A 15,186-nucleotide genomic window follows, 5' to 3' on the forward strand; every position below is an offset into this window, starting at 1 on the left:
ACTTGGTGATATATAACAATAAAAACAAAATAGAGCATTAGAGAAAGAGAGTGAAACCCTCAATAAGATAGACACAATAACTATAAAAATGGGTTTAAACATATTATAAAACATGAGGTTGAAATAGGACAAGGTTTAAATCTGTTGTAGTTGCAGTGAGTTATAGTTGACTCCATGGCACCTAATAACATTTTTAGAAATGCTAGTAAATATCTAAAACACACATTACTCAATGTCTTGATTTAATGTTAAATTCCTCTTGTTACTAGAGCTTTATTTTTTTTGTTGTTGTTTTTAATAATGTTACCATTCTGAGACTGAACGATAGATATGATAGAATTATGTATACATCTCAGAGCCTGAAGTTTGATCTCTCTGTTGTAAGGCTAAATAAGTTTTTAAATAAATGTCAGACTAAAAAATATCAAGACAATGTTTTCTTCCCCCTACATTGTACCTCTTTCTGATTCAACTCTTCTTGCATTGCTTTTCCCCAACTCCTGCTTTACCTTATATAGTATTAATTCATAACTCCTATTTTCCATTTTTCTGAAGCTTTTGAATCCCCAGGGTGCTGGGTGAAGTGCTATGTTGAACATTAAAATCATCTGACAGAAAGGAGAATGATGATGGCTTTAAGGCTCTTTGCTGCTACAGCTGCTTTCTGGCTGAGTATAACCACAAAGCATGAAGAAGGTTCATGGCCAACTGAAAAGTCCCACCATCAATTACAGAAGCATTAGTTGAAAATTCATATTTTATTTGTCCACACCCTGGCACTGGTCTAGCCCAACTCTATTGTTTGAGTGGTGTACACAATTCTTTCTTTTTTGTTATTTATACTCACTGTAACTACCTAACTTTTCCCCTAAACGAGTATGCAGTTTCACAGTTTGTTTGTAATTCCCATGAATGCTACACTATTAATTACACTCTGATTGAAAGAATTATAGTGGACATTTCTGCAAAAGAATTGGTCTATGTAAATAGCTTATAATGAAGTTGCCTTTAACTTAATTCAGTTTCATTTTAAACCTGTAAAATTAAAATTAAGTTAACAAAGTCATACCCAAAATCTGCTTAGCTGTCACAGTTTTTACACAATGAGTTTTTTCTTTTCATGAGTGTTTTGTATGCTAATTTTTCTTTTTAAAATACACTCATTTGAAAAACATAGTCTGTAGATATATAGTCTATAGATATGTATCTATAGATTTCTTTCAAAGGAATGTTTTTAGCATTAGAGTGCCAAGAAGCCAAAGCAAAGTGAAGAAATCAGAAAGGGAAAGAGCTGAACAGATGAAGAAATCAGAAAGGGAAAGAGCTGAACAGATTTCAAATGTCAAGAAGATTTACAATGAAATGTGCAAGGATCTGGAGTTGAAAATCTAAAGGGATGAACTCATTTGACATTTCTTAAGCTGAATGAAATGAAGAAAAAATCCCAAGCCTCGAGTTGCAATACTTCAGGATGCTATTGACGGAGTATTAAATGATTGAGGAAGCATAAAATGAAGATTGAAGGAGCAGACAGTCACTGTACCAAAAAAGAATTGACTGACACAGAAGACTCTCATGAAACAACATATGACTGAGAGGCTGTGATGATGAAAGAGGATGTTCAAGCTGCTCTATAGGAACTGGCAAAAAAAACAAGGCCTCAGGAATTGAAAGAATACCAGTTGACATATTTCAGCAAACAGCTGCAGCCCTGAATGTGTTTACCAGGCTGTACCAAGAAATCTGGAAAGGAGTTCAGGCCTCAGGCCTGGAGGGGAGAGAGGCCACATGGATAGGAGACTGGAGCTGCACTCACACTGGCCCACCAACCCCAGGACGTATTTCTGATGATTCTGCACCACAAGACTACCACCTTCACTGACGCCAAGGAGTAGAGCACCCTGTTCCAGCTGAAGCGCATCGTCGGAGGCATCCTTAAGCGGCCATCCAATGAACAGCATCTGTACGAGGTCGACCAGTTCCTGGAGGACGCTAAGCCCCTGGGCGAGTGTGGCTTCACCAGTCAGACAGCGAGACCCCAGGCTCTAGCCACAGTGGGGCTGGCATTCTGGAAAGATGACACTTCAGAGGTCCTCCGCATCAAACCTTTCTCCAACCCACTGGACGTGCCAGATGTGATGAAGCCGCAAGATTCGGCAAACGCCAATGATCAGTGAGGGTAATGCACCTCCAAAAGAGATTGAGGTGTCAAAAAAAAAAGACATCTGGAGGACAACTACCTGGCCAACTGACTGGAAGAGATCATATTTATTCCGATTCCAAAAGTGATCCAACAGAGTGTGAAAATTATACAACAATATCATTAATACCAAGCACGAGCAAAATCTTGCTGAAGATTATCTAAAGTAACTGGAACAGTACATTGGCAGAGAACTGCCAAAAGTGCAAGCCGAGTTTAGAAGAAGCTATGGCATGAGGGACATCATAGCTAATGACAATGGATCTTGGCTAAAAGTTGAGAGGAGGAGTGGAATATCTGTGTTTCATTTGCTAGGCAAAGACATTTGATTGTGTGGGTCACAACAAATTGACTAAACTTGCTTGTGCTCATGTGAAACCTATACTTGGACCTATAAAAAAAGGTGTCATTAGAACAGAGCAGGGAAACGTTGCATGATTCAAATTCAGGAAAGGAGCATGTCATGGATGCATCCTGTTTCCATACTTTTTCAGTATTTTTCTGGAACAGATCATTCAGGAGGCTGGAGTTTATGAGGAGGAATGTGGCATTAGGGTTGGAGGAAGACTTACCCACAACCTGTGCTATGCAGATGACACAATCTTGCTTACTGAAACTGAGGAGAACCTAAAGTGTTTGCTGCAGAGGGCCAAGGATTGCAGCCTCCAATACAGATTGAAGCTCAACATCAGGAAGACAAAGATTTTCACCACTGGGCCAACTGGTAGCATCATGACAGATGTAGAAGAGATTGAGATTGTTTATACTTTCATTTTGTTGGGTTCCACAATCACCCTTGGCACCAGCAGTTAGGAAGTTAAAAGATGAATTGTGTTGGGTAGATCTACTGTCAAGGACCTCTCCAGAGTGCTGAAGAGCTACAGTGTCAGTCAAGAGACTAAAGCGTGCCTGATCCAGGCATGATCTTGGCAGTCACTTGCTACTCATCAGAGAGATGGAGATTGATAAAGGATGATAGAAGAAGAATCAATGCCTTTGAGTTGTAGTGCTGGAGAAGAATATTGAACATACCATGGACTACCAAGAGAACAAGTACCTCTGTCCTGTAGAGAGTGAAACCAAGTTTAGTCCTTGGTGGCAGGGATTTTAAAGCTCCATTTCACATACTTTGGACATGTTGCCAGTTCTTGTAGAGAAGGACATCATGCTTGGAAGGGTGGAGGGACAGTGCAGGGTGGAGGACCCTGGATGAGACAGAGTGACACAATAACTGGAGTCATGTGGGCAGGTGTGTTGGAGACAGTGATACTGGCTTGGAATAGGACAGGGTTCAGACCTGTTGTGCAGAGGGTTGTTATGAGTCACAGGTGACTCAATGGGACACAACAATGACAACAACACAGCATTTAAAAATTGCACTAGAGAATCAAGAAACCAAAACAGAGGGAAGAGATGTTGAAGTGAAAGAGTTAAATAGAAGGTTTCAAAGGGCAGCTGAAGAAAACAAAGCGAAGTATTATAACAGAATGTGCAGAAAACAGGAATTGGAAAATAAAAAGGGAATAACTCACCCAGCAATTCTCAAGCTGAAAGAACTGAATTACAAGTTCAAGCCTTTAGTAATACTTAAAGATGCTGTAGTAAAAGCCTTGGATGACCCGAGAAGTATCAAAAGAAGATGGAGGGAATACATACATAAAATAATCACTGTGCCCCCCCAAAAATTGGCCAACACTGAAAATTTTCAGGAAGTACCACAGGATCAAGAGCTAATATACAGGGAACTCTGGTGGCCTAGTAGCAAGAAGCTGTGCTGCAATCCCTAATCCACCAGATACACAACTGGAGAAGGAGGGGCAATCTCCCACTGTGGCTGTTGGATCTGACTCGATAGTACACAACAACAACAACAACAAAAAGAGCCAATAGAATGAAGAAGTTCAAGCTGCACAGTAGGCACTGACCAAAAATAAGGCCCTAGGAGTTGATGAAATACAAATTGACATCTTTCAACTAACACATGCAGCCCTGGACATGCTCATCAGTCTATGCCAGAAAATTTGGAAGACCTGGCCCACCGACTGGAAGAGATCCATGTTTGTTCCTATTCCCTAGAAAAGTGATCCAATAGAATGTGGGAATTACTGTGAAATATTATTAATATCACATGCAAGCAAAATATTCAAAAAGGCCTAGAAAAGTGCATAGAGAATGCCAGAAGTTCAAGCTGAATTTAGAAGTCTGTGGAACCAGAGATATCACTGCAGAAGTCAAATCGATCCTGACTGAAAGAAGAGAATACCAGAATGTCTATTTGTATTTTATTGACTATGCAAAGGCATTTGACTGTGGATCATAACAAATTATGGCTAACATTGAAAAAATATTGAGAATCCCAGAACACGTAATTGTGCTCATACAAAACCTATACCTAGACCAAGAGGCTGTTAGATGAACTGAGCAAGAGGATACTATGTGGTATAAAATTAAGAAAGGATTTAAAAACAAAGTAAAAAAACAAAAGGAACCAAATAAAATTATAAAATTAAGAAAAGAGTATGGTAGAGTTGTATCCTTTCTCCACACTTAGGGAATCTGTATGCTAAACAAATTATTCAAGAAATGAGACGCCATGAAGAGGAATGTGGCATCAAGACTGGAGGAAGATTCCTCAAAAAAGTGCATTCAGAGTGCTCCTTGGAGGCAAGATGACAAAGCTTTGTCTCACACACTTAGATGTGTTGCTAAGAGAGTCTATTTTTTTTGGGGGGGGGTGGACATCATGCTTAGAAAGATGGAAAAATAGCAAAAGAGAGGAAGGCCTTCAGTGAGGTGGAACAACACAGTAACTGCATCAATGGGCTCAAGTATGCCAGAGATTGTGAGGATGGCACAGGAAAGGACAGGGCTCAGATCTGTTGTTCATATACTTGACTACAACAAACAAACACTAATACATTAAAAGAAAGTCAATATTAAATGAGTGATTAGACATTGTATTTAATTAATTACATTGTTATGTGCAAGAGAATTTGAACACATGCATAGCTGACCCTCCAGCAGATTTTTAAAGGCTATGCTATCTTTTTTCCCATAGATCAGCTCATGGATTCAAACTTTTTGCCTTCAGGTTGGCAGAGCAGTTCCTTTCCACTGGGTCACCAGAGCTCCCTAATTAATTAATCAATGGTAATTAATGCTAGAAAGCAAAGTACTTTAATGATTGAGTGAAAAATCAATATGTTTGCGAATTTTCATTGAGATTAAAAATGAAAAAAACACAGTCATGTTGTTGTTGTTGTTATGTGCCATCGAGTCGCTTGCGACTCATAGCGACCCTAAGTACAAGAGCTCTAAATGCCGTTCCATCCTGTGCCAACCTAGCCATCTCAAACACACTCATTCCCATCACTCCAGTACCAGAATTGATCCACCTCATGGAAGGTCTTCCTCTCCTGCACCACCCCTCCACTCTGCCAAACATGATGTCTTTTTCCAAGGACCAGTCCCTCCTTGCAACATGCCCAAAGTATGTCATACAAAGCTTCAGAATCCTTGACTCCAGGGAACACTCTGGCTTCACCCTCTCCAGGACAAAACTGTTTGTTTTCCTAGCAGTCCATGGTATATTCAACACTCTTCTCCAGCACCATAGCTCAAAGGCATCATCAATTCCATTTCTCTCATCCCTAGTCATTGTCCAACTCTCCAATGCAAAGCACATAATTGCAAAGACTATAGCCCGGATCAGGTGCACCTTTGTCTCCAGCCTGACATCGTTGCTCTTCAGTACTCTTGAGAGGTCCCTCACAGCTGACTTTCACAATGCAATTTGTCTCTTGATTTCCTGACTGCTGTTACCAAGAGCATTGACTGTGGAGCCAAGTAAACGAAAACTGTTAACTATCTCAATCTCTTCACCATCCATACTGATGCTGCCAATTGGCCCAGTGGTGAGAATCTTTGTTTTCTTGAAGTTGAGCTTCAACCCATATAGGAGGTTGCATCTTCTCTTGATACTTCCTGGATCATTTAACATTCTACCCAAAGTATCCTTAAGTATTGCCACCTGTGGCTTGAATTTGTTTTACAGCTCCTTGAGTTTAAGAAATGCTGAGTGAGTTTGGTCCTTTTGATTTTCTGACTCCAGCTCTCTGTACATTTCATTGTAGTATCTTGCTTTGTTGTCGCGGGCTGGGCTGCCTTTTGAAATTTTCTGTTCATCTCTTTGATTTCTTGGTTTCTTCCTTTAGCTTTGACTTCTCAGTGCTTTAATGCAATACTCAGAGTCTCATTAGTGGGTATTTTTTATTCTTTTTAAGTTAAACAAGTGCCAGTCTAGATCAAGGTCATGGTCTTCACAATTACATGCTATACATCAAAGATCTGGACAGTGACTAAGGATGACAGAAGAATTTATGCCTTTGAGTTTTAGTGCTGGAGAGGAGTCTTGAACATACCATGGACTGCCAAGAAAATAAATAGGTCTGTCTTGAAGAGGGTAAAACAAGGTTTCTTCTTGGAGGCTAGGATTTTGACGCTCTATCTCACATGCGTTGGGCGTGTGGCCAGAAGAGACTAGTCCTTGGAGAAGGACATCATGCTTTGAAGGGTGGAGGGACAAAACAGAAGAAGAGGACCTCGGATGAAATGGATTGATACACTAACTGGGGCAATGAGGATAGGTCTGTCGGAGTTGGTGAGACTGGCTCAGGATAGGGCAGGCCTCAGGGCTGTTGTACAGAGGGTCACTATCAGTCACAGCCTACTTGATGGCACATAACAACAACAACAAGGCAATTTTAACGTGCAGTCACTTTAGTTGTTCTTTGTTCTTCCTGCTAAGTTACTTCTTAAAAAAGTTATGTGAGCTACACAATACATTTAAATTTCATGAAGATACTTATGGATACAATCTAGTTATTAATTGTTATCAATAATTTTTCTTAACTTCATTTAGTTTGATGCCAAACTAGCAAGAATTCAAGCTAAACCAGCAAAATCATATCTGGATTCTACAGCTTTGCCACAAAGTATCTACAGAAGGGTATGTGAGTATTTATCCCATGGCTGTTGCTTAAGAAAATAAAAATATTTAATGATTTCTGTAAAAGTTATTTAGTATTTACTCATATTTAACAGTTCTTTCATGAAATACAATGTATAATAAGAAAGACAATAGATTTTGAATACTTAAACATAAGCTTAATTTTAACTAGTAAATTTGAGAAACACATAAGTTGTCTCACTTTCTGCGCCTCCTAGAATTTCATTATATGTTTTCAACTAAAAATTACTTGAATGTTTAGAAATTATTTTGGAACTTAGATTTATTTTGGTTCAGATGTCTTATTTGTATAGTTTATAACTTCAAGATTGACAGAGAGGTAGGAATAAGTGGAAACAAATGGTACTAATAGTTGGTTTGTATCCTTATCCAGCTACAATTCGTTGTTGTGTATCATCAAGTTGTAACCGACCCATAAATGACCCTCCCGTGGGTTTTCAGATCACATGGGGGGAGATTGTCCATCCTGCTCCTATGGGGCAGCTGATGGGTTCAGGCTGTGTGACTTCAGGACTGCAATGCAGCTTCTTTCTACTAGGCCACCAGCATTCCCTCAACTCATTAAGAGCCTCAAAATAGACATTATGGAGCTTTCAAAATAAGGCCTTTTAAAAAATAACTACTTAAATTAGAACTGTATTTATGTTGTTGTTCCTTCTTCTTAATCTTGTTATTTCTACATTGTGACAAATTCTTTCTTCATCATTTAGAAACTTCAACATTTTCAAGAAGAAAAAAACAAGGAGATTGCAGCTCTTCATAATACCATCCGAGATCTAGAGCAACGCCTTTCTGTTGGCAAAGATTCTTCCCTTAAGCTTATTGCAAAAGATTCTCACCATAAACGTAGACGGTTTTGAGTATAGCAGTAAATTCATTAGTAACTAATTTTAAAAAAAAAACAAAACTGTTGAAAAATTCACTTCTGTTTCCAGTATAACATGCTGACTGAATAATCACAACAATGGGGACAACTTTGACCTTTTAAAAAGCGCATTTATTTAAACAAATTTGTACTACCATGGCCAACTGTGTATTCCATTCTTACTTAATAGTATTAACCATAGAGGAGTTCAGGTTTATAGTACTTAGTTTACCTATAAACCATCATTGACTGTGGCAATACTTCCTAAGTAGTCTAGATATACACAACAGTCTTTAATTCCTCCCCCCTTCCAATCTTTCAAAATAGGCACTCTCAAGTTTTAGAAAAGCTTGACATAGTTCTTAGATAAACAAGATACAAAGTCTTAATTGATAAATGATTACTTAAAATATAGTTTTTTAGCAAAATATCTAAGTGTTAAGCATTTCTGAAATAGTAAATAATCTCTTTATAGTTTTAATCAGTTGAAAATGTTAAGAAAAAGATAGTTTAGAGAGAAAAGGATAATGTGTCTTTGTTGTTCTTTCTCCATTCTAAATTGCTAATTATCTAACAGAAACCCCTAGGTCATAGTTTATGCTTCTGTTTTCATTGATGCAAATAGAATGTTGGAAAAAGAAGAAGAAAGACATATTAACCAAGTACTGCAATCACCTATCAGCTGCCTTGTAATAACCAAATATGGTATGGATCAAAATTTTTGTGATCTAATTTTACAATTTGGAAGCCAATGTCAGAGATTTCTCCATGTTTATATAAATCCAATTTCTGGGTTTTGTCCCGCTTTACTGGGTAATTTGTTAAAATTCTGGAAATAAAATTGTGTCTAGACTGACTTGAGAAGGATATCCCACTTATAATATTTAGTTTGAAGCTCACTTTCACATTTCTGCCTTATTCTTTCAACTTCAGGTGGTGCTGGCTTCTGTGGGCTTAAGCTGCTGACTTGCCTGTCAGGCAGCTGGAGGCAGACGTCACTGTCAAGATTCAATGACTTTCTCCTCCACCAGAAGTCCCTGTCAGCTACATAATGATGGGAGGTTGTCTTTACAGTGTCAGGTGATTGCAGACCCTGTTTTTTCAAATATCAGATGTCGACAATGTCAGCATCAGCTACTAGGAGCCAACCCTGAATCTTTGGGCAACTTGCAGAGCAGTTGATTTTTACATCTCTTTTGTCAGAGCTTTTTCTGTAGAAGGGAAAGTTGTGAACCCTCACTCTCTGGCATATCTCAGTTCTCTGGGTGACTCTGCCTTTGATGGCCCTTGAGCTTGTGGTGGTGATGAAGGCCTAGAGGAGGGGGCTGCTGATGAGCATCTGGTTCGCCTGGTTGCTGATTCTCCCCTTGATGTTGATGTGAATGCTCATGATTATGACTGGGTCGGTCATGACCGTGATGGTGATCTGGTTCAGGGGCCTCAGTTGTTTCATCCACATTAGCCGAAGTGACATTTTGACAGAAGATTTCATCTTGGAGAGTCTGAAGTAAATACACAAATAACTTATCAAACTCTAAATTTACCAGAAATACACAAAAATTATATCTAAAGCTGACATATATGACATGCCAACTAGTCAGATAATACTGAGCTGGCTTTTTTTTTCCATACTGCCATTCTAACGAAGAGTGCTCTGGGAGCTTAGTGGTAATGAGTTGTGCTCCCAACCCAGAGGCACATGGTTGAAATCTGCCAGCTGCTCTGTGGGAGAAAGATGGGCAATCTCCTCTTATTTGACTTACAGACCCACTGGAGGTTCAGTTAGGAGTCGGTTCTGACTCAACAGGACGTAATGAAAACATACTAATGATAAAAGAGTAATGTCTGTTTCAACATCTAAACTTTCATTCACGTTGGTTCCTATGTATAGCTAATTATAACGTGCTTCTTATTCAAAATTTATTTCAATCAAAAGATCCTGAAGCATATATCAAATGAATATTGTTACTATTTTATAGATAGGTAAAATTGAGAATTAAACTTATTCAACAGTATAATTCAAATTTTGCCTTTGTTATCAAGAACAATTGATAAGTCTTCAAAATTCTAAAGAGGAATTTGAGAGTTGTATGAGGCTAAGAAAGAAAGCCATACCTCTGTGATGTGTATTTGCAGAAGCAAAATTAGATTGACATATTAAAGGACTATAGATTGCAGTAAAAGCAAATAAATTTCCTATCCTAAAATCAGTTTACCTCTGTAGAATCTCTCATACTTGCTTCAACAGTTTATATCAAATCTAAGCACTGACTCTGGTAATTAAAAAAATACCATGGACTGCTGGGAAAACAAACAGATTTGTCCTGGAAAGGGTTAAACTGGATGGATCCTTGGAGGCAAGGATTCTGAGGCTCCGTCTAACATAATTTGGACATGCTGTGAGGAGAGACCGGTCCTTGGAGAAGGACATCATGCTTGGGAGGGTGGAGGGACAGCGCAGGAGGGGAAGGCCCTCTATGAGGTGGATTGATTCACTGACTGGGATAATCGGGATGGGAGTGTCAGAGACAGTGCGATTGGCACAGGACAAAGCAGAGTTTAGGGCTGTTGTACATAGGGTCACTATGAATCACAAGCGACTCGACGGCACATAACAACAACAACAACATAACAACTATGATGCTAGGCCTTCAACACCAGAAAAAGCCGAACACACAAAGATGTCCAGGGAACATGAGCCTACAGATGCTGAAGGAAACAGAGACTTTCTTCCAGAACCAACAGAGAGAGGGGGTTTTCCTTTAGAGTTTGCACCCTGAATGTGAATGTCTAGCTCTCTAAACTGTAAGACAATAAATTCCTGTTTGTTTAAAAAAAAATACCAATAAATTTTGTTTAAAACTAGGTTTTTGTATGTCAGATTATGCTAAGAAATGTTTCAACTCTATTTATATCATGTCCTGCTGTAGTGCTGTTAACTGAAAAGGCTGCCCATTTCCCACTGATAATACTCCTTTCTGCATTACTATGGGTGTTTAATTTCCTGAAAATGTTGCTCTATTGTTACTCAAAATTGATCAGATGGCATTGTAACAGTGAATCTCAACTAAGCTGATTTGTAAATTAAGTTACAACTTCAAAGACTTAAAAACTCATTCATTCTCTATGTTTGGTGTGTTGTATGTTTTGTAAGTTTCACTGGGTTTTTAATATAAAACTACTAAGTAATCATTTTCTTGATTATTTATTATTTACTTCTAAAAAGAATGACAATATTTTATAATAAATACATGATTTTATAAATATTTACAATATAGTGTGATTAAACCTCACAAATAACTGTAGCAGTCTAATTTAGAAAAACTGATTACTAAAGAAATTGATTGCTCTATTTTGTTGAAGCACTTTGTTTTCACATTTCACTATCTCTATAACCAGTATGTGCCCTACAAAAATATTTCAGCATTGCATCCCTCTTCAATAGGCAGGATTTCTTTTCCTTGCTGTTGTTGTATATTGTTGATTCAGAAATTATTCATAATCCAGTCCTCCAGTGGGTTTTCAGAGGCTGTGAATCACACAGGAGATTACCCATCTTTCTCCTACTTACCTTTCATATAAACAATGGAATCTTAGATATGATAAAGTTGAAAACTCCAGTATGATGCAGTATTCAGATATAAAGAGGATAGATACTATTTCTATTTTTAGATGACTTATAAATTTTAATCATATTACAGGAAATGTTTTGCATCTGTCTTAGTCTAACTAGGTATATTTTTAACCATTAGACCCGCACAAGAATGTGAAATATTGAAAAAATTCCAAAATGCTATATATATTGAGTTAGTATTTTATTTGTATTATTTCAGACTCTTCCTCTTTAAAAGGAGTTAAATAGCCCTGATAGAATTATTATAAGGATTAAAATATCCCAAAAAATGTGATAACTAATTAACCCTTGAACCTTAACAACTAAGTAAATGAATTAAATGATTCATTGCCATTTGAGGTGGATTTCTTTAGAACTGGATAAAATCTGAAAGAAGTTCAGCTTACAAATAAAATGCACATTTTAAAACCTGAGTTAAAGTAGGGCCAATTTATGCTATCAAGAAAGTACTGTTGGTATTATTTTTCTTTTCCGTGTAAGGGAAAGGGTCTAATTAATGAAATAAAGTCAATTCTTTGAGTACAGTTTTTAAATGATATAAAAATATAGTACTTCTCATAATTATAAAGTCTCATAGTTATTAACAAAATATTAACAATCAATAGATAACATTCCATCTTGAAATAAATTCCAACTACAGAACGGGAAAACAGAGTAAAGATCTCACAGAAAAACTCTTAGGTTTGCATCTTTGATAAACTAAGTAGTTCTTTAATTCCTTTTACATTGCAGGAAACTCCCATTAAAATAATGTTTTATGTTAATTATCTGAGCACTTATGCTAATAGAACATTATTTGATAGTAGCTGATATATGTTATCTATATGAATTTTTTAATAAAATTCTTGTACTCAAAGACAATGATAATACAGACCTTAGAAAGGTGTCTTGAAATATCTATTAATAATAGGAAATGTCTGTAATTATAATTCTGTAGTTTCTTTTCAGCATACTAAAAAATACTGACTAGCTAACTGGTCATGAAACACTAATTCATTTAGATAGCTCTTTGAATACTTTTCTGTTTCCTTCCATTAAGAACAATTGAGAAAAGTACCATGAGAGAACAGTTTCCACACTTCTTTTCACAGTAAGTAATCTTAATGGCAGCTTCCACATATGGAAAAGTTAAGAAGGAATAAGGCAAACCAATGTGATACACAAGACGGCCACATCTAAAATTTAAAAAAAAAAAAGACAAATACAAATGTCATTATAATATTTTCTGTCATTATAACATTTATCATAATCCTAGCCCTTGGAGGTTACTCTTCAGCCCTTTAATAGTCTGGCTTATAAAAGAAACAGTGTCACCTGTAAACACTATGTTCCCTTATACAATTGACTAGAAGAAACAAAAAAGTCAGCATTTACCCAAAAGCAAAGATGAGAAAGCAAAGAGGTACAAGGAAACTGGATCATTGGAAATAGAACCAACAAGATGGAAATAATGAGAAGCTGACACATTATGAAAATTGTAACCTGTATCACAGGATGATTTGTATAAAATTGCTAAACAGGAATCTAATTTCTGTGTAAACTTTAACCTAACACAGTAAAATATTTTCAAAAGCCTATCTGGGTATTATAATACAAAGCACTTAATAATTCTCTTTTATATCCTTGACACTCATACCAAATGCTGTCATGGCAAGACTACGTAGTCTAATAGCATTTTAAAATATTATAGATATGTAACCCTATGTCATATTTAAAATATGTAGTAACATTACTGCTATGTAATCAAATACAATTTTGTAGTTGTATTTATCTTGGAGAAGGACATTATGCTTGGAAAGGTGCTGTGACAGCGCAGGAGAGGAAGACCCTTGATTTGAGATGGATTGATGCAGTAACTGGGGAAACGAAGGTAGGTGTGTCAGAGACAAATTCGCTCAGGATGGTGTTGTCCATAGGGTCACTATGAGTCACAAGTTATTCAATGGCACATAACAACCACCTTAAATTATAAGTTTTGGACAAGCAAAGTTTAGTCATGCTATTAATCTCCAAAATATTTTAAATGTCTATGTGAAATACAGGATAGTGTGTTGTGAATCTTGGATCAAGCTGGATCTCAGGATAACCTCTCGCGTCTTGAGGAGGGACACATGGAAAGCTCAGGACTCTTATGGCTTTCTTTTTGCCCCAAGTGGGTGTCAGCAGATGGGACTTGACATATGAATTGGGGGTCTCTGGCTCAGAGTCCGCCAGCATTTGGGTATTGCAGAATTTTAAAATACTGAAATGTTTGGCCATGCCTGCAGGCTGAGGGCTAGGGTACTGTGAATCTCGGTGCTCAGGCCTGGTTTTAATTGTTTTTGGTCAAACATTCTTCTGGGTTGTATAACCCTGGTCTGTCCACTTGCTGTACGGAGGTAACTCGTGGTTGCTGTGATAGTGAACACTTTGACGCTGATGTGTCTGTCATATGTGATAATGGTGGACAGTGTTTGGTGAAGCTCCCCAATTAAAACAAGCTTGGAAGCAGGAGTGGCACCCACTTCCAAAGTAGCTTGCCTCCAGAAACCCTATGAACCTGGAGAAACGATGAAAGTCATACAAGTGTTCAGGTCTTTCATTCACAGGGTCGCTATGAGTCGACAACACTTAACAACAACATGTAAAATAGAAGGGAATTCTTTTTATTAATCACAGTGTCAGTTTATGGGGTGGGAAGGGAGAAGATGTGGAAGGGGAGAGTCCATTTACTTTATTTTCCCTACTAAAATGAACTCTGTGTGTACTCTACTTGCAAAAATTTCAAAGCAAAGATTTTAATGAGCTCATCAATGGAACAAAAAGGCCTATGTCATTTCAAATCACTATTTCATTAAATACAAAGTGAGTATATTGTAATTGGGGTTGTGAGAGGGGAGGGGAAATACACACCTATCATATATGAGGAAGTCATCTTTGTTTCCATTTAAAAGAGTCCAGACATCTGTTTGGTTTTCTTCTTGTTGATAAACAGGAATATGCTCTGAAACCTTATTTTTAAGGTATAAGTATTTTAATTGAGACTCAACTCCTTGATGATTGACAACTACATAGGATATATTAGAATAACCTTCTTTTTCCAGTTTTACTCGCAGGTCTTCCAATCTAAAATAAATGGGGAAAATTCATAAAATTCATTATCTCCTTCAATTCTATTAGTCATTTTTTATCTTTTTCTCAATCTCTTTTTCCCCTATATGAAACCCTCTGCTATCTTTTAATTTACTTATAACTCTACTACATATCCTTGAAGATTCTGAAACTTCCTTTTTTTTTCATTCAGAACAGAGCAGGGTAACACTGCATGGTTCAAAACTGGGAAGGGTGTACGCCAGGGATGCATCCTGTCTCCATACCTTTTCAGCATGTATGCAGAGCAGATTATCCGAGAGGCTGGGCTCTATGAGGAGAATTGTGGCATCAGGATTGGTGGAAGATCTATTAACAATCTGCGTTAT

The 15,186-nt window shown here is 37.4% G+C and overlaps 1 protein-coding gene and 1 pseudogene across 1 annotated transcript in view; one reads left to right on the forward strand and one right to left on the reverse strand.

The window, feature by feature from the left end:
* Positions 1–2,177, forward strand: part of LOC102876477 — a 21,849-nt pseudogene extending 19,672 nt beyond the window's left edge.
* Positions 2,178–8,978: 6,801 nt separating this feature from the next.
* SEPP1 (selenoprotein P, plasma, 1) overlaps positions 8,979–15,186 on the reverse strand; it is an 8,453-nt gene continuing 2,245 nt past the window's right edge. Inside the window, 3 exon segments of the mRNA XM_006889557.1 lie at positions 8,979–9,596; positions 12,786–12,903; positions 14,621–14,833. Coding sequence (XP_006889619.1) covers positions 8,979–9,596; positions 12,786–12,903; positions 14,621–14,833 — 949 coding nt within the window.

Source organism: Elephantulus edwardii, unplaced genomic scaffold, assembly GCF_000299155.1.
Source record: "Elephantulus edwardii isolate Elephantulus edwardi_28Jun2011 unplaced genomic scaffold, EleEdw1.0 scaffold00079, whole genome shotgun sequence".
NCBI classification, from domain to species: Eukaryota; Metazoa; Chordata; class Mammalia; order Macroscelidea; family Macroscelididae; genus Elephantulus; species Elephantulus edwardii.